This window comes from Hyla sarda, chromosome 1 (genome assembly GCF_029499605.1).
Source record: "Hyla sarda isolate aHylSar1 chromosome 1, aHylSar1.hap1, whole genome shotgun sequence".
NCBI lineage: Eukaryota > Metazoa > Chordata > Amphibia > Anura > Hylidae > Hyla > Hyla sarda.
Window position 1 is genome coordinate 123,071,730 of NC_079189.1, and position 23,836 is coordinate 123,095,565.

A 23,836-nucleotide genomic window follows, 5' to 3' on the forward strand; every position below is an offset into this window, starting at 1 on the left:
ACACTGATGTTGTACAGAAAAGAAAGAAAACATGGCAGAAGGTATATTGCGAACAGACTAAGAACTAAGAACTAAAGCAAGATAAACAGCAAGTATGATAATATGAACAAGACAGGATAATAGGAAATAAATGGCAAGATTAGACCTGAAATGTGGGGAACAAACAGGCAAACTGAAATCAGACATTATTAAAGGGGAACTCTGATGGAAAACTATATATATATATATTTTTTTTTTATCAACTGATGCCAAAAAGTTAAACAGATTTGTAAATGACTTCTATTAAAAAAAAATCTTAATCCTTCCACTACTTCTTAGTGGCTGTATACTACAGAGGAAATTATTTTCTTTCTGGATTTATTTTCTGTCGTGACCACAGTGTTGTCTGCTGACACCTCTGTCCATGTCAGGAACTGTCCAGAGTAGGAGCAAATCCCCATAGCAAACATAGCAAACATATGCTGCTCTGGACAGTTCCTAAAATGGACAGAGGTATCTGCAGAGAGCACTGTGGTCATGACAGAAAAGAAATTCCAAGAGAAAAGAACTTCCTCTGTAGTATACAGCTGCTAATAAGTACTGAAAGGATTAAGAATTTTTAATAGAAGTAATTTACAAATCTTTTAAATTTTCTGGCACTAGTTGATTAAAAAGAAAAAAAAAAGTTTTCCACTGGAGTACCCTTTTTAAGTTACATAGTTACATACTTTATAAGGTTGAAAAAAGACCAAAGACCATCAAGTTTAACCTATATCCATAATGAGTTGATCTAGAGGAGGGCAAAAAACCCTCATACTAGAGGTAAAAATTCCTTATCCAAATATCAGAAAAAATCCCTAGATCATCAATCTGTCCCTATAAATCTGGATCAAGGATATGCAAATAATAGATAACAAGAACAAATACATAAACATACAAAGACCAAAAGATCTGAACATGGGTCAAGATATTAAAAAGCTCAGGATTCACTAGAACTAATTCACACTGAATACAACAACCAAACTGACTCCTGTGTTAGAGAAAGATCAAAGCTCAGGAACAGACCTAACCAACAGTCGGAAAAGAGTTAACTACAAAACCCAAACTCCAAACATGGAGGGACACAAAATAGAAAGCTAGACATAAAATAAGTTACCATAGTACAGACAGAACACAGGTAAAAGCAAAACAAGGCTATACAAAGTAAATGTGTACACAGACAAGAGTGCAAGGTGAAACAACAAGTCAATTAAAAACAGCATCAAGGCTGAAAGGCTGAGAAATGGTTTCAATATTCAGCCCGCTACTGATGAATGGTCAGGATGTGTAACTCTTATAATATGTTCACATGGTGGAATGTCCACACAGAAAAATTCTGTGCAGACATTCCACTGACAGTGGAGCCCTAGGAGAACATGTTTGGTACTAGGACTGCTCAGAAATAGATTATTCTTTCTTCGGACGCTGGAATCTGAATTTCCGCACGAGAAACATCTGCCATGTGAACAGTGCAGAAGAATCCCATTGATATCAATAGGACTTTGCTGCTGCGGAATGTCCGTGTGGAATATCCATGTGGAATTCCGCAAGTACATTCTGCTGTTTGAACATGGCCTTACCTGACCAACTTAAAAGGGGAGAACTCCGCCCCTAGACATCTTATCCCCTATCCAAAGGATAGGGGATAAGATGTCTGATCACGGGAGGTTCCGGATGCTATGTCCGGATGCTAAGGCCTGCGTTACGGTGTTCTGAACATGGAAGCTTGGGGCTTCCATGTCTGTGACATCACGCCATGCCCCCTCCATTCATATCTATGGGAGGGGATGTGATGGCTAGTACGGCTAGTACATAGCCATCACTCCTCCTCCCATAGATGTGAATAGTGGGGGCATGATAACTGTGGTTGCCCACCATCCGGCACAGAGCGGAGTTCTCTCCATGCAGCAGATGACTGTGGTGCCGTGCTGGAGATTGTGGTAGGTCCCAGTGGCCGGACCCCACAATCATCAAAAGAAAAATAAATACGCAAAACAGTGCACACCCATAATATTCATGTATCAGAAAATATTTTTATTAACACATATATCAAAAGACAGACAGTATAGTTAAAAACATTTAAAAGGGCCAACAACGGCCAACCGCACAAACAGGGGGAGCCCCCTAAAACAAGGGGAACCCCACCCAGGGCACCTGCCAATTACAATGTGTAAACCAACATCACAATGATAATCATACAAACTACCACATTATTGCATAGTTCCTCTCAGAAGTACATAGTCAATATACAACCTGTATTCACAAGTAGTGGTAATATTATAAAGATAGCACAGGACTGTCGATGGAGGAGTGACCAGGCAGGTGCCCCCCTAAAGACCCCATGCGTTCCGTTGCCCGTCGGTAACTTCCTCAGGGGTGTTTGACAACATTACCACTACATGTGAATACAGGTTGTATATGGACTATGTACTTTTGAGATGAACTATGCAATAATGTGGTAGTTTGTATGTAGTGTTGCTCGCGAATATTCGTAAATTTCGCGAATATAGCGTTATATATTCGTAATTACGAATATTGTTTTTTTTTTTTTTTTCTTCACAGTACACATCACAGTGATCATCCCTCTCTGCTTCCAGCTTGTGTGGTGTAAAGAAGGCTGTAATACTACTGTGCGAGATTGGAGTGCGAAAATTCGCATATGCGAAAAATTAGCATATGCTAATTTTCGCATATGCTCATTTTCCCGTATGCTTTTTGTATATGCGAATTTTCACATATGTTAATTTTTCGCATACGCGAATTTTCGCATATGCGAAAATAAAACGAGGATATAACAAATATGCGAATATTCGCGAATATATGACGAATATTCGTCCATATATTCGCGAATATTCGCGAATTCGAATATGGCCTATGCCGCTCAACACTATTTGTATGATTATCATTGTGACGTTGGTTTACTCATTGTAATAGGCAGGTGCCCTGGGTGGGGTTCCCCTTGTTTTACTGTCTGTCTTTTGACATATGTGTTAATAAAAATATTTTCTGATACATGAATATAATGGGTGTGCGCTGTTTTGCATATTTCTTTTTCTTTGGACATTGTGCTACATTCGATGCGTATTGCAGCACCCCTTGTTAAAAAGATGGTGCTGAGCCCACTCACATCTTAGTGGACCCGTCAATCAGACATCTTATCCTTTATCCTTTGGATAGGGGATAAGATATTTAGGGGCGGAGTATTCCTTCACAGCCCAGGAAGGGTGGTTGACAGAGAAAAGAGAGGAGATGTAAGAAGAAGAGCTTTGTGGATAACATTGAGAATTTAAATTGTATTAAAAGCTGATTGGGCAATAAGTGCAGAGGCTGGTTAAGGCAGGAGGCATCTGCATAGTGGCTGAATAAAAAGATAATAATAGTGATAATAATAGTAAAGAGTTGCAGGGATCAAGAAGAAAATGAATCAGAGAAATAATAGGATATTTAGCTAATTCTGGATATGTTGTTGAGGTAAAGGTGGCATGACCCCAATAGCGAGGAGAAGTGAAGATGTAGAGTAAAGTAGAGCAGCAAATGATACATTTAAGAAGCAATTTGAAAGGTAGGAAGTAAACCAAGGGTGAGCAGAATTCTAAAAGACTGGTAACCGAGAAAAAAAAAAAAAAGAGATATGACTATCAATAAACAGCCCTTGGTGCCCTGATCACCCTGATCATACAAACTTTTACAGCCTGTTAATAGGTCCTGCCATTCCCAAGATATAAAGGTTTATATCTTTTTTTTTTTTTTTTTACAAATTACAGGGCCCTAAAGGATATTATTACTAGCATGGCCTACTAGTGAAAATATGATATAACTAAGAGAGAATAGCTACATTGAGTTTTTTTTTTAGCTTTGTCTGGAATGTGCTTTTAAATGCTGGAAATAGATCATCAATACTCCTTTCAGACTTTTCAGGCATCATTTATCACTGTATTAGATAAATAGCAAAGATAGGAACTGTTCAAAGCATGCAGAATAATTAAACAACATTATAGATAAATAATGGAACAATATTTCCAGGATATGATAACTCAATAGAATATCTTCTATATACTCATCATTAACAGAATATTTGTTTCCCAAAATGGACACTTTAAAAGGATTATTTGCCAGTACTGTTTTGAAAGAAAGAAGAAAAAAGATCATCATGGCTACTATTCATGCGAGTATGCTCAGTCGTGGTGCCCAGGGCAGTATGAGCTACTAATATGGCCATGCCCAGACTTGTAAACATACAAATAAATTAATTTCCACTAAAGTGTCAGGTGAGTCTGAGATTGATAAATCAGGTTGGAAGCTATATGGGACTGATCAGAATGATGAGGATTTTATGGACTTCGATTTGAGCAAGATGGTTGAAATACATGTATAAAGAGAAAGAGAGACGGTTCAATGCAGCACTCCAATAAAAGAAGTATTGTAGTGAAATAAAACTACAAAGGATAGGGGATAAGTTATAGATTGCAGGGGGTACAACCACTGGGACCCCTCGTGGTCTCCTGCATGGTGCCCCGACAGTACACAGGAAGGGGGTGTGCCGAACCCCTGCACAAAGAAGATGCCAACGTGCCCCCTCCATGTATTCCATAGCAATACATGGGGGGGCGTGTTGGCCATGGCTTTGTGCGGGGGTAAGCATGCTCTCTTCCTGCTGACTGCTGAGGATCCGTGCAGGAGATCGCCGGGGGTCCCAGCAGCTGGACCCCCCCTGGCAATCTATATCTAATCCCCTATCCTTTGGATAGAGGATACGTTTTATTTCACTGAAGTACTTCTTTAGGGTCTATTCACACATACAGTATTCTGTGCAGATTTGATGAACTGTCAAATCTGCACAGAATACTGTACGTGTGAATAGACCATTAACCTCTTAAGGACGTAGGGCGTACCTGTACGCACTACGCCCGGTCCCGGAAAATAAAACGGGGTCAGGCCGTGACCCTGCATCATACCGGGTCGGTCCCAGCGGCTAATGATAGCTGGGACCCTGGGCTAATAGCGTGCGTCACTGATCATTGTGCCGCATGCTATTAACCCTTTAGATGTGGCGATCAAAGTTGATCGCCGCGTCTAAAATGAAAGTGAAAGCTTCCCTGCAGCTCAGTCGGGCTAATCGGGACTATCACGATAAAATTGCGATGTCCCGATCAGCTAGCACGCAAGCGGAGGTCCCCTTACCTTACTCCATTGTGTCCGATTGCCGATTGATTGCTCCAAGACTGAGAAACAGCCTTGAGCAATCGACCACCTATAACACTGATCAATGCAAAGCTATGGCTTTGCAGTGAACAGTGTAAAAAATCAGTGTGTGCAGTGTTCTAACCCCCTATGGGAGCTATAACACTGCAAAAAACATGAAAAAAAAGTTAATAAAAGTCATGTAACCCCTTCCCTAATAAAAGTTTGAATCACCCCCCTTTTCCCATAAAAAAAACTGTGTAAATTAAAATAACAACAAACATATGTGGCTTCTCCATGTGCGTAAATGTCCGAATTATAAAAATATATAATTAATTAAACCGCACGGTCAATGGCATACGTGCAAAAAAAATCCAAATTCCAAAATAGTGTATTTTTGGTCACTTTTTATATCATATAAGAATGAATAAAAAGCGATCAAAAAGTCTGATCAATAAAAAAATGTTCCTGCATGTAGTTATGATTTTTTTCAGAAGTACGACAAAATCAAACTTATCTAAGTAGGGTATCATTTTAACTGTATGGATCTACAGAATAACAATAAGGTGTCATTTTTTGTGAAAAATGCACTGCGTAGAAATGGAAGCCCCCAAAAGTTACGCCATGAATTTTTTGCTAAAATGACTAATGTCAACGCAAAGTAGAATTGGTGGCGCAAAAAATAAGCCACCATGTGTAATTTTATGGGCAAAATTGAAAGCGTTATGATTTTTAAAAGGTGATGAGGAAAAAATGAAAATGCAAAGACGGAAAAACCATGCGTCCTTAAGGGGTTAAGGTGAAAAATGAATTTCATCATAATGTGAACAGCAATGTTTTGACTAACTCGTGCCTTTATTAGGCTGGAAACGTTGCTGTTCACAGTATGATGCAAAACATATTTCACCTTTTTCACCTAAATTTGAGTGCTACTGTTACGCCGAGCGCTCCGGGTCCCCGCTCCTCCCCGGAGCGCTCGCTTCTCTCTCGCTACCGCAGCGCTCCGGGCAGCTCCACTGACCCGGTGCGCTGCGATACCGTCTCCAGCCGGGATGCGATTCGCGATGCGGGCCCACTAGCACGGTCCACGCCAATCCCTCTCTGGCACAGAGGATCTACCTGCCAGCCGGCATCGTGACAGTAGATCCGGCCATGGATCCCGCTGAAGTTCCTCTGCCAGTTGTCGCCGACCTCACCACGGTGGTCGCCCAGCAGTCACAACAGATAGCGCAACAAGGCCAACAGCTGTCTCAACTGACCGTGATGCTACAGCAGCTACTACCACAGCTTCAGCAATCATCTCCTCCGCCAGCTCCTGCACCTCCTCCGCAGCGAGTGGCCGCTTCTGGTCTACGACTATCCTTGCCGGATAAATTTGACGGGGACTCTAAATTCTGCCGTGGCTTTCTTTCCCAATGTTCCCTGCACTTGGAGATGATGTCGGACCAGTTCCCTACTGAAAGGTCTAAGGTGGCTTTCGTAGTCAGCCTTCTGTCTGGAAAAGCTCTGTCATGGGCCACACCGCTCTGGGACCGCAATGACCCCGTCACTGCCTCTATACACTCCTTCTTCTCAGAAATTCGAAGTGTCTTTGAGGAACCTGCCCGAGCCTCTTCTGCTGAGACTGCCCTGTTGAACCTGGTCCAGGGTAATTCTTCCGTTGGCGAGTACGCCGTACAATTCCGTACTCTTGCTTCAGAATTATCCTGGAATAATGAGGCCCTCTGCGCGACCTTTAAAAAAGGCCTATCCAGCAACATTAAAGATGTTCTGGCCGCACGAGAAATCCCTGCTAACCTACATGAACTCATCCATCTTGCCACTCGCATTGACATGCGTTTTTCCGAAAGGCGTCAGGAGCTCAGCCAGGATATGGACTTTGTTCGCACAAGACGTTTTTTCTCCCCGGCTCCTCTCTCCTCTGGTCCCCTGCAATCCGTTCCTGTGCCTCCCGCCGTGGAGGCTATGCAGGTCGACCGGTCTCGCCTGACACCTTAGAGAGGACACGACGCCGCATGGAGAATCTCTGCCTGTACTGTGCCAGTACCGAACACTTCCTGAAGGATTGTCCTATCCGTCCTCCCCGCCTGGAAAGACGTACGCTGACTCCGCACAAAGGTGAGACAGTCCTTGATGTCTACTCTGCTTCTCCACGTCTTACTGTGCCTGTGCGGATATCTGCCTCTGCCTTCTCCTTCTCTACTATGGCCTTCTTGGATTCCGGATCTGCAGGGAATTTTATTTTGGCCTCTCTCGTCAACAGGTTCAACATCCCAGTGACCAGTCTCGCCAGACCCCTCTACATCAATTGTGTAAACAATGAAAGATTGGACTGTACCATACGTTTCCGCACGGAGCCCCTTCTAATGTGCATCGGACCTCATCACGAGAAGATTGAATTTTTGGTCCTCCCCAATTGCACTTCCGAAATCCTCCTTGGACTACCCTGGCTTCAACTCCATTCCCCAACCCTGGATTGGTCCACTGGGGAGATCAAGAGTTGGGGGCCCTCTTGTTTCAAGGACTGCCTAAAACCGGTTCCCAGTACCCCTTGCCGTGACTCTGTGGTTCCCCCTGTAACCGGTCTCCCTAAGGCCTATATGGACTTTGCGGATGTTTTTTGCAAAAAACAAGCTGAGACTCTACCTCCTCACAGGCCTTATGATTGTCCTATTGACCTCCTCCCGGGCACTACTCCACCCCGGGGCAGAATCTATCCTCTGTCCGCCCCAGAGACTCTTGCTATGTCGGAGTACATCCAGGAAAATTTAAAAAAAGGCTTTATCCGTAAATCCTCCTCTCCTGCCGGAGCCGGATTTTTCTTTGTGTCCAAAAAAGATGGCTCTCTACGTCCTTGCATTGACTACCGCGGTCTTAATAAAATCACGATAAAGAACCGCTACCCCCTACCCCTCATCTCTGAACTCTTTGATCGCCTCCAAGGTGCCCACATCTTTACCAAACTGGACTTAAGAGGTGCTTATAATCTCATCCGCATCAGAGAGGGGGATGAATGGAAAACGGCATTTAACACTAGAGATGGACACTTTGAGTATCTGGTCATGCCCTTTGGCCTGTGCAACGCCCCTGCCGTCTTCCAAGACTTTGTTAATGAAATTTTTCGTGATCTCTTATACTCCTGTGTTGTTGTATATCTGGACGATATCCTGATTTTTTCTGCCAATCTAGAAGAACACCGCCAGCATGTCCGTATGGTTCTTCAGAGACTTCGTGACAATCAACTTTATGCCAAGATAGAGAAATGTCTGTTTGAATGCCAATCTCTTCCTTTCCTAGGATACTTGGTCTCTGGCCAGGGACTACAAATGGATCCAGACAAACTCTCTGCCGTCTTAGATTGGCCACGCCCCTCTGGACTCCGTGCTATCCAACTTTTTTTGGGGTTCGCCAATTATTACAGGCAATTTATTCCACATTTTTCTACCGTTGTGGCCCCTATCGTGGCTTTAACCAAAAAAAATGCCAATCCCAAGTCTTGGCCTCCTCAAGCGGAAGACGCCTTTAAACGGCTCAAGTCTGCCTTTTCTTCGGCTCCCGTGCTCTCCAGACCTGACCCATCTAAACCCTTCCTATTGGAGGTTGATGCCTCCTCTGTTGGAGCTGGAGCGGTCCTTCTACAAAAAAATTCTTCCGGGCATGCTGTTACTTGTGGTTTTTTTTCTAGGACCTTCTCTCCGGCGGAGAGGAACTACTCCATCGGGGATCGAGAGCTTCTAGCCATTAAATTAGCACTTGAGGAATGGAGGCATCTGCTGGAGGGATCAAGATTTCCTGTTATTATTTACACCGATCACAAGAACCTCTCCTATCTCCAGTCTGCCCAACGGCTGAATCCTCGCCAGGCCAGGTGGTCTCTGTTCTTTGCCCGATTTAATTTTGAAATTCACTTTCGGCCTGCCGATAAGAACATTAGGGCCGATGCTCTCTCTCGTTCCTCGGATGCCTCGGAAGTTGAACTCTTTCCGCAACACATCATTCCTCCTGACTGCCTGATCTCCACTTCTCCAGCCTCCATCAGGCAAACTCCTCCAGGAAAGACCTTCGTCTCTCCATGCCAACGCCTCGGAATCCTCAAATGGGGTCACTCCTCCCATCTCGCAGGTCATACAGGCATCAAGAAATCTGTGCAACTCATCTCTCGCTTCTATTGGTGGCCGACTCTGGAGACGGATGTCGTGGACTTTGTGCGAGCCTGCACTGTCTGTGCTCGGGATAAGACTCCTCGCCAGAAGCCCGCTGGTTTTCTTCATCCTCTGCCTGTCCCCGAACAGCCTTGGTCTCTGATTGGTATGGATTTTATTACAGACCTACCCCCATCCCGTGGCAACACTGTTGTTTGGGTGGTCGTTGATCGATTCTCCAAGATGGCACATTTCATCCCTCTTCCTGGTCTTCCTTCAGCGCCTCAGTTGGCTAAACAATTTTTTGTACACATTTTTCGTCTTCACGGGTTGCCCACACAGATATTCTCGGATAGAGGCGTCCAATTCGTGTCAAAATTCTGGAGGGCTCTCTGTAAACAACTCAAGATTAAATTAAACTTTTCTTCTGCATATCATCCTCAATCCAATGGACAAGTAGAAAGAATTAACCAGGTCTTTGGTGATTATTTACGACATTTTGTTTCCTCCCGCCAGGATGATTGGGCAGATCTTCTACCATGGGCCGAATTCTCGTATAACTTTAGAGTCTCTGAATCTTCCTCCAAATCCCCATTTTTCGTGGTGTACGGCCGTCACCCTCTTCCCCCCCTCCCTACTCCCTTGCCCTCTGGTTTGCCCGCTGTAGATGAAGTGACTCGTGATCTTTCCACCATATGGAAAGAGACCCAAGATTCTCTTTTACAGGCTTCATCTCGTATGAAAAAGTTTGCCGATAAGAAAAGAAGAGCTCCCCCCATTTTTGCTCCCGGAGACAAGGTATGGCTCTCCGCTAAATATGTCCGCTTTCGTGTCCCCAGTTACAAACTGGGTCCACGCTATCTTGGTCCCTTCAAGGTCTTGTGCCAGATTAATCCTGTCTCTTACAAACTTCTTCTTCCTCCTGCTCTCCGTGTTCCTAATGCCTTTCATGTCTCTCTTCTTAAACCACTCATCATCAACCGTTTCTCTCCCAAATTAGTTTCTCCCACTCCTGTCTCCGGTTCTTCTGACGTCTTCTCAGTGAAAGAGATACTGGCCTCCAAGACGGTCAGAGGAAAAAAATTATTTTTGGTGGATTGGGAGGGCTGTGGACCTGAAGAGAGATCCTGGGAACCTGAGGACAACATCCTAGACAAAAGTCTGCTCCTCAGGTTCTCAGGCTCTAAGAAGAGGGGGAGACCCAAGGGGGGGGGGTACTGTTACGCCGAGCGCTCCGGGTCCCCGCTCCTCCCCGGAGCGCTCGCTTCTCTCTCGCTACCGCAGCGCTCCGGGCAGCTCCACTGACCCGGTGCGCTGCGATACCGTCTCCAGCCGGGATGCGATTCGCGATGCGGGTAGCGCCCGCTCGCGATGCGCATCCCGGCTCCTGTACCTGAATCGCTCTCCGTCTGTCCTGTCCCGGCGCGCGCGGCCCCGCTCCCTAGGGCGCGCGCACGCCGGGTCTCTGCGATTTAAAGGGCCACTGCGCCGCTGATTGGCGCAGTGGTTCCAATTAGTGTGTTCACCTGTGCACTCCCTATTTATACCTCACTTCCCCTTCACTCCCTCGCCGGATCTTGTTGCCATTGTGCCAGTGAAAGCGTTTCCTTGTGTGTTCCTAGCCTGTGTTCCAGACCTCCTGCCGTTGCCCCCGACTACGATCCTTGCTGCCTGCCCCGACCTTCTGCTACGTCCGACCTTGCTTCTGTCTACTCCCTTGTACCGCGCCTATCTTCAGCAGTCAGAGAGGTTGAGCCGTTGCTAGTGGATACGACCTGGTCACTACCGCCGCAGCAAGACCATCCCGCTTTGCGGCGGGCTCTGGTGAAAACCAGTAGTGACTTAGAACCGATCCACTAGCACGGTCCACGCCAATCCCTCTCTGGCACAGAGGATCCACTACCTGCCAGCCGGCATCGTGACAGATACATTGCACCATCTGTTTTTTTGGATTCAATTGGGCTTTTTTTGTAGTAATCTAAACAAGAAGTGTGAACATTTGAATTTTACAACATATAGGGCCTCATTTACTAAGAGTTTCGGGTTTTTACTAGTGGGAAAAGTTGTTTCAGACATGCAGGATTCCTCTCTATTTACTATTTGGAAAAGTCTAGGTCAATATTTCCAGCCATTTACCCACATGGATTTTCTGTGAATTCCATAGTAAATCGGTCGGGTTGTGAAACCACGCCCCTTTTGGGCTGACCACACCCATTTTGCAACAGACCACGCCCTTTTCTGGTTTGACGGATTTTTCAGGTGCACACTGTTGCACACTGGTGCACACTGGTGCAGACATGTCTCAGACATGTCTCAGACAAAATAACCGGACAAAAACTGGTCGGTTTCAGCTTAGTAAATGAGGCCCATAGTGTTAAGTATTAACACATGAAAAAATACACAAATATGGACGTTATACTGTACACTGCTTCAAAACAATACCTTGAAAGGATCCAAAGCTGTATGACAAATATAGAATTTTTCCTCATATACAGTGTGACAAGAAAAGAAAATCTTCACATTCACCATTTATATTAGGAACCCATCATACATTATGATTTTCTGCCGGTTTCTTTCACCAAGAAAAAAGCTTTTTACTTGCAAGGAATGAAAGGCAATGCCAGTCAGGTTGAGTTACAGGGTTGTGTGTGATCCAGCTCTTTTGACACTGACAGTTTTTCTTCACAATGGGATCTGTAAGTTTCAGTACCTTGACTTGTTATCTGAATTCATAAATGCTGCCAGCATACGGCTTTGTGAACAGCGTTTACTGATGGACCACTACATGGTGATTGACTGAAGCTCTTTGTACGCTATGGCAGCCCGCACCGGAGAAAAAGCACACATTAAAGGTTTTCTATTGTTTTATCTGCCTTTTAAAAAGATTATCAACCAGCGGAAACAAAAGTTACCTTTTTCCCTTCTATTTTCTTGGGTAAATAGTTTTCACACCTCATGACAATTTGAAAGCTGACCTTTCCTTTGCTGCAAAGTGATATTCAAGTGATGCCCGTGTGTCATCTATGTGGTGGCAAGTCCATGACAAAGAATGCCAAAAACAAAAAAAATCAGCAATTAAAATAATAATGGCTTCAGAGTGTCAGGATATCACATTTGCATTAATCTTTTTTTCCTATTCATCTGGTAAAGGGGTGATAAATGAAGTACAATAATGTTTAGTAAAATGTTTTTCACTTTATTCTCAATATTTGGTTTAAGATTTAAAACTTTGAAAAATGGATTGGTAAGAAAGCATATTATATAGTAAATGTTTCCCTTATTAAAAACATGTAAAAGTATAGATAGTTGTTGAACGTATGCCTCTCCAGCTGTTGCAAAACTACAATGTCAAGCATAACAATCTGCTTAGTATTACTAACCAGATAGGAGCACGAACCACACCAGGTTTGGGTATCTATTTAGAAGCCAAATTGGAAAAATGATTAAAGTGCACAGTCTTGCTCTATAATCTTTTTTTTTTTTTTTGTTAAGAACTGAAACCTGCCTGCTGGATAGCCTTTACTATAGTATTTATGTTTTAAAAATACTGTAGATTGTGTTGAGATGGGGCTTAGTGCTTGGCAACCCTTTAGTGGTAAACCCTTTGGAGTAGACCCTAAACTAGAGACTTCCCTTAGAACACTTTTAGTAGATGGGTATTAGGACAACTGACTGCACCTTGATATATGAGACAGCATTACTTCCTTTTTGTGATGGACATAATTGACACCACAGAATATTCATAATTTGTCAAAGAACATTTGTTAAAAATTTGCAAAATGCATACATTGTCTTATATTTTTCGCACACACAAAGGACCATACTCATCCATGAGCTGACTTCTTATATAACAACAGTGTAATTTTTAGGGTAATGTGTAGTGCCAATGTATTTATGCTCAAGCCAATTTGCTAAGAAGCTAGTCATACTGTATATTCTGAGCCCTGAGTGGCCATGTCTGTCAAAGTTGCATTTTCCTCCACTTTTACCAGAGAACAGTGAAGTAAAAAGAGAATGGAGCAGCTGTCACATGACACAAATTATGTTCCTTCTCTTTGGCTGGTTATGCTGTGTTTCACTTCTAACTACAACAGATAGCGGCACATTGGATCTTCAGACTCTGCAATTGTAGACTTGATTAATTCTTTGAAAAATACCAACAATTGTTTTAGTATTGTCATTTAAATGAACAGAATAGAAAATGTCATGGGTTTAGAGATGCCATGTTCTTATGTATTCTTTTGTAAGCTGTACAATACAACAGTTACGATAAAATGGCAAATGACTCAGGTCCTTAAAATGGACCCGCTGCACTCTAAGCAATAGAAAAAGTAGTCGGCACTACCGTAACAAGTATTTCCCTTCACACTACAGTATCTGGACACCATACACCATACTTCTTGCAGACTCAACGGTGCTCTATTCCCCAATAAAAAGCAAAGCCAATCCAACAGCATAGAGAGAAGTAAGGGAAGCAGTAACTGTTAAAGGGGTTATCCAGGAAAAAACATATATATATATATATATATATATATATCAACTGGCTCCAGAAAGTTAAACAGATTTGTAAATTACTTCTATTAAAAAATCTTAATCCTTTCAGTACTTATGAGCTTCTGAAGTTAAGGTTGTTCTTTTCTAAGTGCTCTCTGATGACACGTGTCTCTGGAACCGCCCAGTTTAGAAGAGGTTTGCTATGGGGATTTGCTTCTAAACTGGGCAGTTCCCGAGACACGTGTCATCAGAGAGCACTTAGACAGAAAAGAACAACCTTAACTTCAGAAGCTCATAAATACTGAAAGGATTAAGATTTTTTAATAGAAGTAATTTACAAATCTGTTTAACTTTCTGGAGCCAGTTGATATATAAAAAAAGTTTTTTCCTGGAAAACCCCTTTAAGTTGATTTGTTCCATGGAGCAACTTGTTATTTTCGGTGCATACAACCACAACTTAGCAGGGATGATAGACAAACCGAGAAAGGTGAGGTTACAGATGTCTTTTTCCCTAAAGCATCTTGAGGAACGTGAAACAATACCGCGTCAATACTTCAGGGACGCCTCTTTGACACTTTGCACCAGAGGATAAAAGCATTTTTCTATGTTATAGGTTATAGAAGTACGGACAGATTTTTGAAAGGTACCATGTGTCTCCTAACATTATCTAACAGCATCAGCAGTTTGGAATGTGAATTATAGCTGACAGAATCCTTTTATAAGGTTTATGTCATCTACAACCAGCTATGCCAGGTTAATGACACCAAAACAAATAAATACACAACATTTTAATTTCACATTAGAGTAAATCTAACTCAAGGGAATTACTTGGTCACTCTTTCTAATGTGATATATTTTAGTACAGAAGATTTTTTTGTTGCAAAAAACCATAATCTATGAGTGATTTCATTTCCATTCATCAGTTTTATTGGATTGCAGCGTGACCCCATAATGACTTATTCAATTAGTTTCAGCAAGATGCTTTATTTAATGAAACGATATGTGGAACCTTAAATTTAAATTACATAAATGTCTCTAAAATTCTCACATTCACCTAGTATCCAACAGGGCCTGTCTGCCAGCCACTACATCAATGAAATGAGATAAAAATTTACAACTAAATTGATTAGATTAAGATTTTTCTTCTACCCATTTTAATATAAATTTATTTTATTATTTAATGGATATTCTTATAGGAAGGTCAACTTACTTAGGATGTCGAATGTCAGGGAGCGATCTCTCCAGCGCAATATTGTTGCTAACATATATATTAAAGCCATTTTCTCTATAAGCTATGTCATCTTGGTCTAGTTCATTGACAGGATATGGCTTCCCATGTTCACCTTTACCTGGAAGAATAATGAAGAATTATAAATAAAAAAATATCCAAAGTTTAAATATTATACAGCATTGCAAATAATGGTTAGCTATTCTGGAAAAAAAAATGTTAATCAAAAATGTGTATTAAATGGACTCCTAAATTTCAGCCAAATTACATTGCAGTATTGATAAAAAAAAAATAATGCAACAATAAAAATTCAAGCAAAGAACCAAGGTGTCTAGTTACATCAGTTTCTGCAGGCGGATTATTGTAAAATAGCATATTTTGAGGAATTTTTGAGTTTGGGAAGTGGCCTGAACATAGTCACTATGGGGAAGATTTATCATTGCATTTAGAGCTTTTTCTTTGCTTACTTTGGGCACACAAAATTTTGCACCTGTGCCAAGGCATTTTTGTTTTGTGGGTAGGCAAACAATGTTACCTAGGTAACTTTCAGTTTTCACTCTGCAGTGGTTGGGAATTTTTGAAGTGTGACTGTTGCACGTAGGCATAAAAAAAAGTTAAGCCAGGACAAATCTGGTTTACAAAACTGTCTTTGGAGAGCACTTTTAAAAATTTGCGCAAAAAAGTTGCAGAGGAGAGGAGGAATACGTGTTCTGTGATTTATAGTTTTTTGCGCCAAATTTTTCAACCACCCTTAATAGTATGAGAAATACTGTATGTCACACATAAGCAAATCCAAAGCAAAAAATAAAGACCTTAAAGGGGTATTCCAGGCAAAAACTTTTTTATTTATAACAACTGGCTCCGGAAAGTTGAACAGATTTGTAAATTACTTCTATTAAAATAATCTTAATCCTTCCAATAGTTATTAGCTTCTGATGTTTTATGTCTAACTGCTCAATGATAATGTCACGTCCCGGGAGCTTTGCATGATTGGAGAATATCCCCATAGGAGCTGGACAGCTTCCGGGACGTGAGTCATCAGAAAGCAGTTAGACAGAAAACAGCAACTCAACTTCAGAAGCTAATAACTATTGGAAGGATAAAGATATTTTAATAAAAGTAATTTACAAATCTGTTTAACTTTCCGGAGCCAGTTGAGATATAAAAAAATGTTTTGGCCTGGAATACTCCTTTAACTGGTTAACGACCAAGCATGTGTATACACAATCTTGTGCCATTAAAAGGTGTATGGCGCGGGCTCCCGACTCGAGCCCACGCTATATCGGCTGGCCCTCAGCTGATTCTTGTAGCTGAAGGCCACCGTTAATAGCGGACATGTGACGATCGCTTTGGGAGGCTATTAACCCTTTAGATTGTTGCTGTCAAAGCTGACAGTGGCGTTTAAAAGGACCTTTAAACACTCCCTGGTGGTCCAGTGGGGTGGATCCCCCCCCCCCCTTCCCCGCAGCACAAAAGACTGCTGAGGTAGCCGGAGGGTTTACTGTTGTTTCTCCGCCATCCATGGCTCCAAGATTTATAAAGCCTGGCTCTTTGTTTAATTGCTGTAACATCTATGAATATATATAATAACTGACAATCATCACTATTACTACTATTATTATCATTTTTATTATTATATATTTTTAAAGGGAACCAAACATTAGATTTTACCATATATAGCCCTTGGCAATGCTTAACCTCTTGTGAACGCAGGGCTTATACATACACCCTGCATCCCCGATCCTTAAGGACTCAGGGCGTACCTGTACTCCATGGTCCCATTTACCCAGTTTAAACCATTCTCACCAGCAGAATGGGCATATTACCATATATAACACTTGGCAATGCTTAACCTCTTGGGGACACAGGGCGTATGCTTGCGCCCTGCATCCCCGATCCTTAAGGACTCAGGGCTTGTGCGACCTGGTCCCATTTACAGGGTTTAAACTGTTCTCACCAGCAGAGAACGGGTTATACCCAGTGGGTCCAGGTTGCTACAATGCCAGGACATTAACCCTTTAGATGCCGCAATCAAAGTTGATTGCGGCGTATAAAACGAAAGTAAAAGAATCCCGGCAGCAGGACAAAATCGCGATGTTCCGATTAGCTTACCAGACGAAGGGAGGGTCCTCACCTGCCTCTTCATTGTCCGATCGGCAATCTACTGCTCCATGCCTGCGCAGCAGGCTAGAGCAGTAGATCGCCAGTAACACTGATCAGTGCTTTGCAATGGCAAAGCACTGATCAGTGTTTGCAATCATAATATTGCATGTTGTAGAAGATTGCATGTTGTAGAAGATTGCATGTTTTTTAGCCCCTATGGGGGCTAAAAAAAAAGTGCAAACATTTTTTAATAAAAGTTCCCTATTAAAAGTTAAAATCACCCCCCTTTTCCCATTTTTTAAATAAAATAATGAAATAAAGAATCAAAGTAATCATATGTGGTACCCCCGCGTGCGTAAATGTCCGAACTATTAAAATATTAGGTTTGCTAAACCACACGGTCGATGGCATACACGTAAAACAATACCAAAGTCCAAAATTGTGCATTTTTGGTCACTTCATATACCATAAAAATATTAATAAAAAGCGATAAAAAACAAAACAAAAAAATGGTACCTATAAAAACTACAGATGATGGCGCAAAAAATGAGCCCTCACACCACCCCGTACACGGAAAAATAAAAAAGTTATAGGGGTCATATATTGCCAATTTTAAACATAATAATTTTGGTAGTAGTTTATAATTTTTTAAAGTATTAAAATGAAATAAAACCTCTATAAATTGGGTATCCTTGTAACCGTATGGACCTACAGAATAAAAATAATGTGTAATTTTTACCAACTATTGCACTGTGTAGAAATGGGAGCCCCAAAAATTTACAAAATGTCTTTTTTTTTATTTCACCCCACAAATATTTTTTTTTTATTTCGCCGCAGGTTATATTCTAAAATAATCAATGCCATTGCAAAGTACAATTGGTGACGCAAAAAACAAGCCCATAAATGGGTCTGTAGGTGCAAAATTTAAAGCGTTATGATTTTTAGAAAGGAAGTAGGAAAAAGCAAAAATGCAAAAATGAAAGGGGTTAATATCTGGTAAAATCTTCCTCCTCACCATCCCTGGGGTACGTTTCTGCCCGCAGAGATGGTGAGGATAGGAAGTTTGTAAGTCATCCACAGCACCGCAAAAGTAGTCCCCTGAAAACGTAACAATCGAAAAGAAAAGCACAGTCTCCCCTTTAGAGCCAGGACTAGACAAGGACATTGCAAGGCAAACAAAACAAGGTGCAAAGAGAAAAAAAAGTAACATGGCAACAAGATCAGCTGGAAAAAACATAGTGATAAACCGCTCAGAAGTGGAATTAAATAGTGACTGTATGTCACTTTTAGAAAAAGGACTGTCTTTTTGCATAACTGAAAATTTTGATTGGACATCTTTTGAGATAAATCTCTATAAAGGCATCAGAAGGATTAATCTTCATAAATGATTTGCTAAAGAGGACCAAAAGGAAAAATAATGTACAGAAGGCGAAATACCTGCTATCTGAGGAAGACTTGGGTTTGGAGCCCATTTTGCTTCCAACCCCTCAGACACTACAGATCTAGGACTACTCTAAAAGGGGTATTCCAGGATTTTTAATTTTTTAATTTGACTATGCTACAGGGCTGTAAGGCCCATTTCCCACTATAAAGTTGCTCCGTTAAAAGACTTGTTATAAACTTCCGTTAGAAAAGCCTTAAAAACAGATGTTAAATGGCCGTTACAAAATCCCATTAAAGTCTATGGGATTTTTTGATAGCCTGACGTTATTTGTGACGGAAGGAAAACAGCACAGGCACACATTTTTCTTCCGTCACAAGAAACGGGTAAATTAACAGCTGTTATTTTTAACATTGAAGTCTATGGCAAACAGATGAGCCTTTATATCATCCGTTTGCACCTGGTTTATAATATCTGTTAATACTCCTGAACATGTTCAGAAGAGGTGACATCAGCAGACCCCTGCAGTGCTGAGGGACTATTACTACTCCAATCATGGAACAGACTTGTTTCCATAATAGAAGTAGTAATTCCCTGGCTGCGGGAGTCTGCAGGTGGCTGGGGAGGCTACATTAGTGTTTGTACTACAACCCCCATCATGGAACAGACTCTGTAGTACAGGGGCTGAGGGATTGATCGCACTGGGTCTCACTTCTGAGAACTTATTAAAGTTATTAATCAGGGGAGCTGGCGGCAGGCTCCACTCCCCTGTGATGTACGATGTATTTTACTCTCATTTTTAAATTGGCCTGAATGGCCAATACTGAAGAGCCATTCAGGGCTCCCATCGGGGTTTTCATATAGAAGCGCTGCGATGGGGAAAGATATATAGAATTGCTGGGGGGGGGGGATGTTGGTTGGGTGGGTAAATGTCTGGCCCCCGCAGTGCTTCTATATATCTTGTCCCCCTCAGCGCATTTATAAAGGTATTGTCCCCTGCAGAGCAATTATATGCCCCCCGCAGTGCATTTATAAAGGCATTGTCCCCCCACAGTGCATGTGTATATATATTTCCCCCCCCCCCCTCGCAGCGCTATCATAAGCCCTCGGCAGTGCTATGAATGAAAAGTATTCTATTAGCAGCGCATCGAGCCGAGAAGCTAAGAATGAAAAGTATTCTAACAGCAGCACATCTGGCCAGGAAGCCGGCCTGTGCGATGCGCTGCTGATAGAAATACTTTTCATTCATAGCGTAGAAGCGCTGTGGGGGCCAGACATATGGATATATGTCTGACCCCCGCAGTGCATCTATATACAGGGGGAATCATACATATACACATGGGGGAATAAGGGGATGCACTGAAGTTTAAAAATGAAAGTAAAATACACCGTACATGGCAGGGGAGTGGAGCATGCCTTCAATAACTTCTAATCGCATCGGGTCTCAGAAGTGAGATCCAGTGCGATCATTCCCTCAGCCCCTGTACTACAACCCCCATCATGCAACATAGTCTGTTCCATGATGGGGGTAGTAGTACAAATACTAATGTAGCCTCCCCAGCCACCGGCAGACTCCCGCAACCGAGGAACTACTACTCCCATCATGGAAACAAGTCTGTTCCATGATGGGAGTAGTAGTAGTCCCGGCTGTGGGAGTCTGTAGGCAGAGGTGTTAAAACGGCCGTACATGACGGATGTTATAACGGGTCTAAACAGATGAATATACCCGGACATTATTCAGCCGTTAGTACCCGTTCTTTCATCTGTTATTATACATCTGTTTTTACACAGAAAACGGATGTTTAATAACGGATGAATGCTCATAGTGTGAAAGGAGCATAAAGTTAGTGTAGTTCATAATATAGTGTATGTACCTGTGTATGACGGTTTTCTCACAATGCTTATGTGATTTTCGCCCCAATATTTATTTTTAACAGCATACAAAAGGACTGTTGTCTCAGAATTTTCCCAGGTTGCAATGCAGCCAAGACCTGACTCACTAGTCAGCTGATGACAGGGGGCCTGTCATCAGGCCCCCTGTCATCACCTGTCATGGAGGAATCGCTTGGTGGGAGAGAGATCAATTTGCAACTAATGCAACAGCTGTAGGCACTTTGATTGAAAACCACAGGTCTTTTGAATGGATGCAGCTCATTTATGTTTCAATGGGTGAAGTGGCTGATGTGTGGGAGGGAGGGAAATGGAATTATGGGATTTGTAGGCTAAGAAGAAAACTCAAACAGGTAATACCAGTTCACAAAAAGCTAACCACAGTGTTATGGCAGCCCCAGGACAAGCACAGATCCTTCCTAAGCCTGTCCATTCCTGTCTGGCAGGTACATACTAAAATCACCTTATGGTAGATAACTCCTTTAAGCTTGACAGATCCATCCATTTCAGAAAACATGGAAGAACTCCATGAAATAGAGGATTTTAAAGGAAAACTGTCGGCCAGTTCACCCACACTAAACCCAATATACTGGGTGATATTGTGGGTGAACTGTAGTCCATAAAGCATTCACTTACTTTAGTGTGAGCCCTGGCCGCTGAGTTCTCCCCCCGCTAAAGTTCCATTTGTCCTCTCTGCAGTAGTGCTTTGAAGGTAGTCCCCAGCATCCATATCTCCTTGGGTCCCGGAGGAAGAGGTCTAAGCCCATCCCCGGGGTTTGCATATTTATTTTCTTCACATGCCTCCGAAGCTAGCACTCTGCCTGAAATTTTTACGCAACTGTGCGTCCGAAGAGCACTCTGTGCAGTGTAACTGTGCATGAGCTGGGCTCCCGCTACTCCCGACGTCTGTAGTGAGGGTCCGGCATATGCGCAGTTACACCCTCACAGAGCGCTCTCCAGACGCACAGCTCTCACGTCCTGATGTCCTTCGGGGGCATGTTAAGTAAAAACTTCAGGCACATGCGCTCTGCAGACAGAGTGCTGTGCTCTGGGGGCATGTGACTCCACGTCACTAGGACGTGGAGATGAAGAAAATGAATATGCAAACACCGGGGGTGGGCATAGGCCCATTCCTCTGGAACCCAAAGAGATATGGACTCCGGGATACCGCCTTCAAAGCGCTACTGCAAAAAAGGACAAACTGACCTTTAGCGGGGGAGAACTCAGCAGCCAGGGCACACTCTAAAGTAAGTGATCACTTATGGACACCAGTTCACCCACACTATCACCCAGTATATTGGGTTTAATGTGGGTGAACTGGCTGACAGTTTTCCTTTAAAGGTGGTACAAAATCCCTATTTTGTCCTCCCCATTCAAACTGGTAGTAATCTAGATCAATTTGCCGCAAGTGTAACCAGAGATGTCAAATTATTGTTTGGCATTATTGTACCCCACACCTACTACAAACCTTACAGACAGAGAAAAGACAGCCTTGTGAAAAAGAGTCCTGATTTGGTGATTTAAAAAAAAGACAGACAAGGGGAACAATACTGTAATACTTTAAAAAGAAAAATATTAAACTGAAGCTTACAGACTTCTGGGCGAAAACCTACATCAAAATTAAGGAAGACCTCACTGAAAGAGTCCTCAATAACCTACAAACATTCCTAAGGACAAAAGTGGAGAATAATATCCTGTCCAAAATAAAGCTGAAGAAAAACAGTTTCCTACATGTCCTAAGAAGCCACAATGGTATTATTTACCAAAAGAATATAAAATGAATATAAAAATATAGGCCATAGCAGTAGATCCTGGGACCAGAGGAGCGGTGGTCGGAGCACCGAAGCTAACATGCTGGTAACTTACCATGCCGGCCAGCGCGTGTCTTCCTCAATGCTGCAATTCTCTGCTCCTCCGTTCCTCCGTTCCTATGGGCGCACGCACGGGACATCAGTGACGTCCCTGCGTGCGCTACCTCCCGGCAGCCCTGCATTTTTAAAGTTAATGCGGGAACGCAGAAAGGTAACTGGGACATCCTTGTGCCCCAAAAAGATCTTTCAGGACACAGGGATGTCCCGAATGTGACGAGCCCCCTGCGGGCTGCTCATTGGCGAATCCCCCCCCTGGATCTGCCACTGAGCAGCCCGCAGGGGCCCCCTGGGGGATGGGGGCCCTGGGCAGTTGCCCAGATTGCCCCACCCTAACGCCAACCCTGCATACAGTGAAAAAGAAATTATGTTTCCAGATGTCATTGACTCCCTTGCAGTCTCCACAAAAGGGTATAGAAAGCCATCTGCACCACTTCTCTACCTCCCCTTTGATTCTTTTCACCCAAATCATACAAAGGAAGCTATACCCTACAGCCAGATTTTCTGCATCAAGCGGACCACCTGAAGTCCCACTTATTAAAGAGAAGTTATCCTCAAATTGTCTTGGATCATTTGTTTCAGAAAGCTAATTAACAAAAAATATTAACCCTCCCCCAAACAAGAAAGAAAACTAAAAAGAAAAAAAATTGCCTTCTCCTGCAAATACAGTCCATTGGCTAATGTAATAAAACAAGGGATTTACAGACAATGATGTGGCTAGAAATAAACCTATAATTGCGTACAGAAAAACCACCACCTTTAAAAATGTTTTAGTGCACAGCACCTATACCTCCTTAGAGGGGCATGCACAACAACAAAAAAGAACTTGTTATCTAGGTCAGTCCCTACAGGAAACTGACTGCAGTTGAAATCACTGCTCTTTTTGTAAATTCTTCTCTCCTGATAAAAATTACCAAGTTGGCGGCACACAAAGTGCCATCAAGAATTTAATTACTTGCAGAACCGACCATGTTATCTACCGCATTAAATGTCCCTGTCAAAGTTTATACGTGGGATCCACAACCCATCCTCATTTCTTCCAATTCAGAGAACACTTCAGGCTAACTCGCCTAGGTGCCGGAGTTCCCCGACTTGCAGCCCACATACATGAAGCACACGGCTGCAACCCTAAAGTACTGTCATATTTTGGTCTCAAGACTGTCAGCTGTCCACTTCCAGGAAGAGATCAACACACAGTGCTTCTACAAAAAGAAGTCAAATGGATATCCAAGTTGGATGCCACAAGCCCGGCCGGGTTTAACAAAAGAAATTAGCTTAGTATCTTCTGCTAATTGTCTGTGATTAACCTTCTATTATTATTTATGTTTCTTCTTCTTTAGCCTTATGGACTACTTTTATATGGGCATACAATTTGTACTCATGTCTCTGTTTGCATTCTTTATTCTCTGTATTTCTATATTGATCTCTCTAGCATGTTAGTTTTCAGCTGTCGTTAACATTTTTACCCATTAAAGGTAGATGGCTTCAGGATCTTCCTCTATCTTTGATAGGTTGTTCTATGTGTCAATCA

At 42.5% G+C, this 23,836-nt stretch overlaps 1 protein-coding gene across 1 annotated transcript in view; it reads right to left on the reverse strand.

Annotated features, from left to right (window-relative positions):
• The window catches only part of LOC130345428 (fragile X messenger ribonucleoprotein 1 homolog B-like), a 616,453-nt gene that overhangs the window by 86,354 nt on the left and 506,263 nt on the right, over positions 1-23,836 (reverse strand). Inside the window, exon 3 of the mRNA XM_056554515.1 lies at positions 15,046-15,184. Coding sequence (XP_056410490.1) covers positions 15,046-15,184 — 139 coding nt within the window. The remainder of the gene's footprint in view (positions 1-15,045; positions 15,185-23,836) is intronic.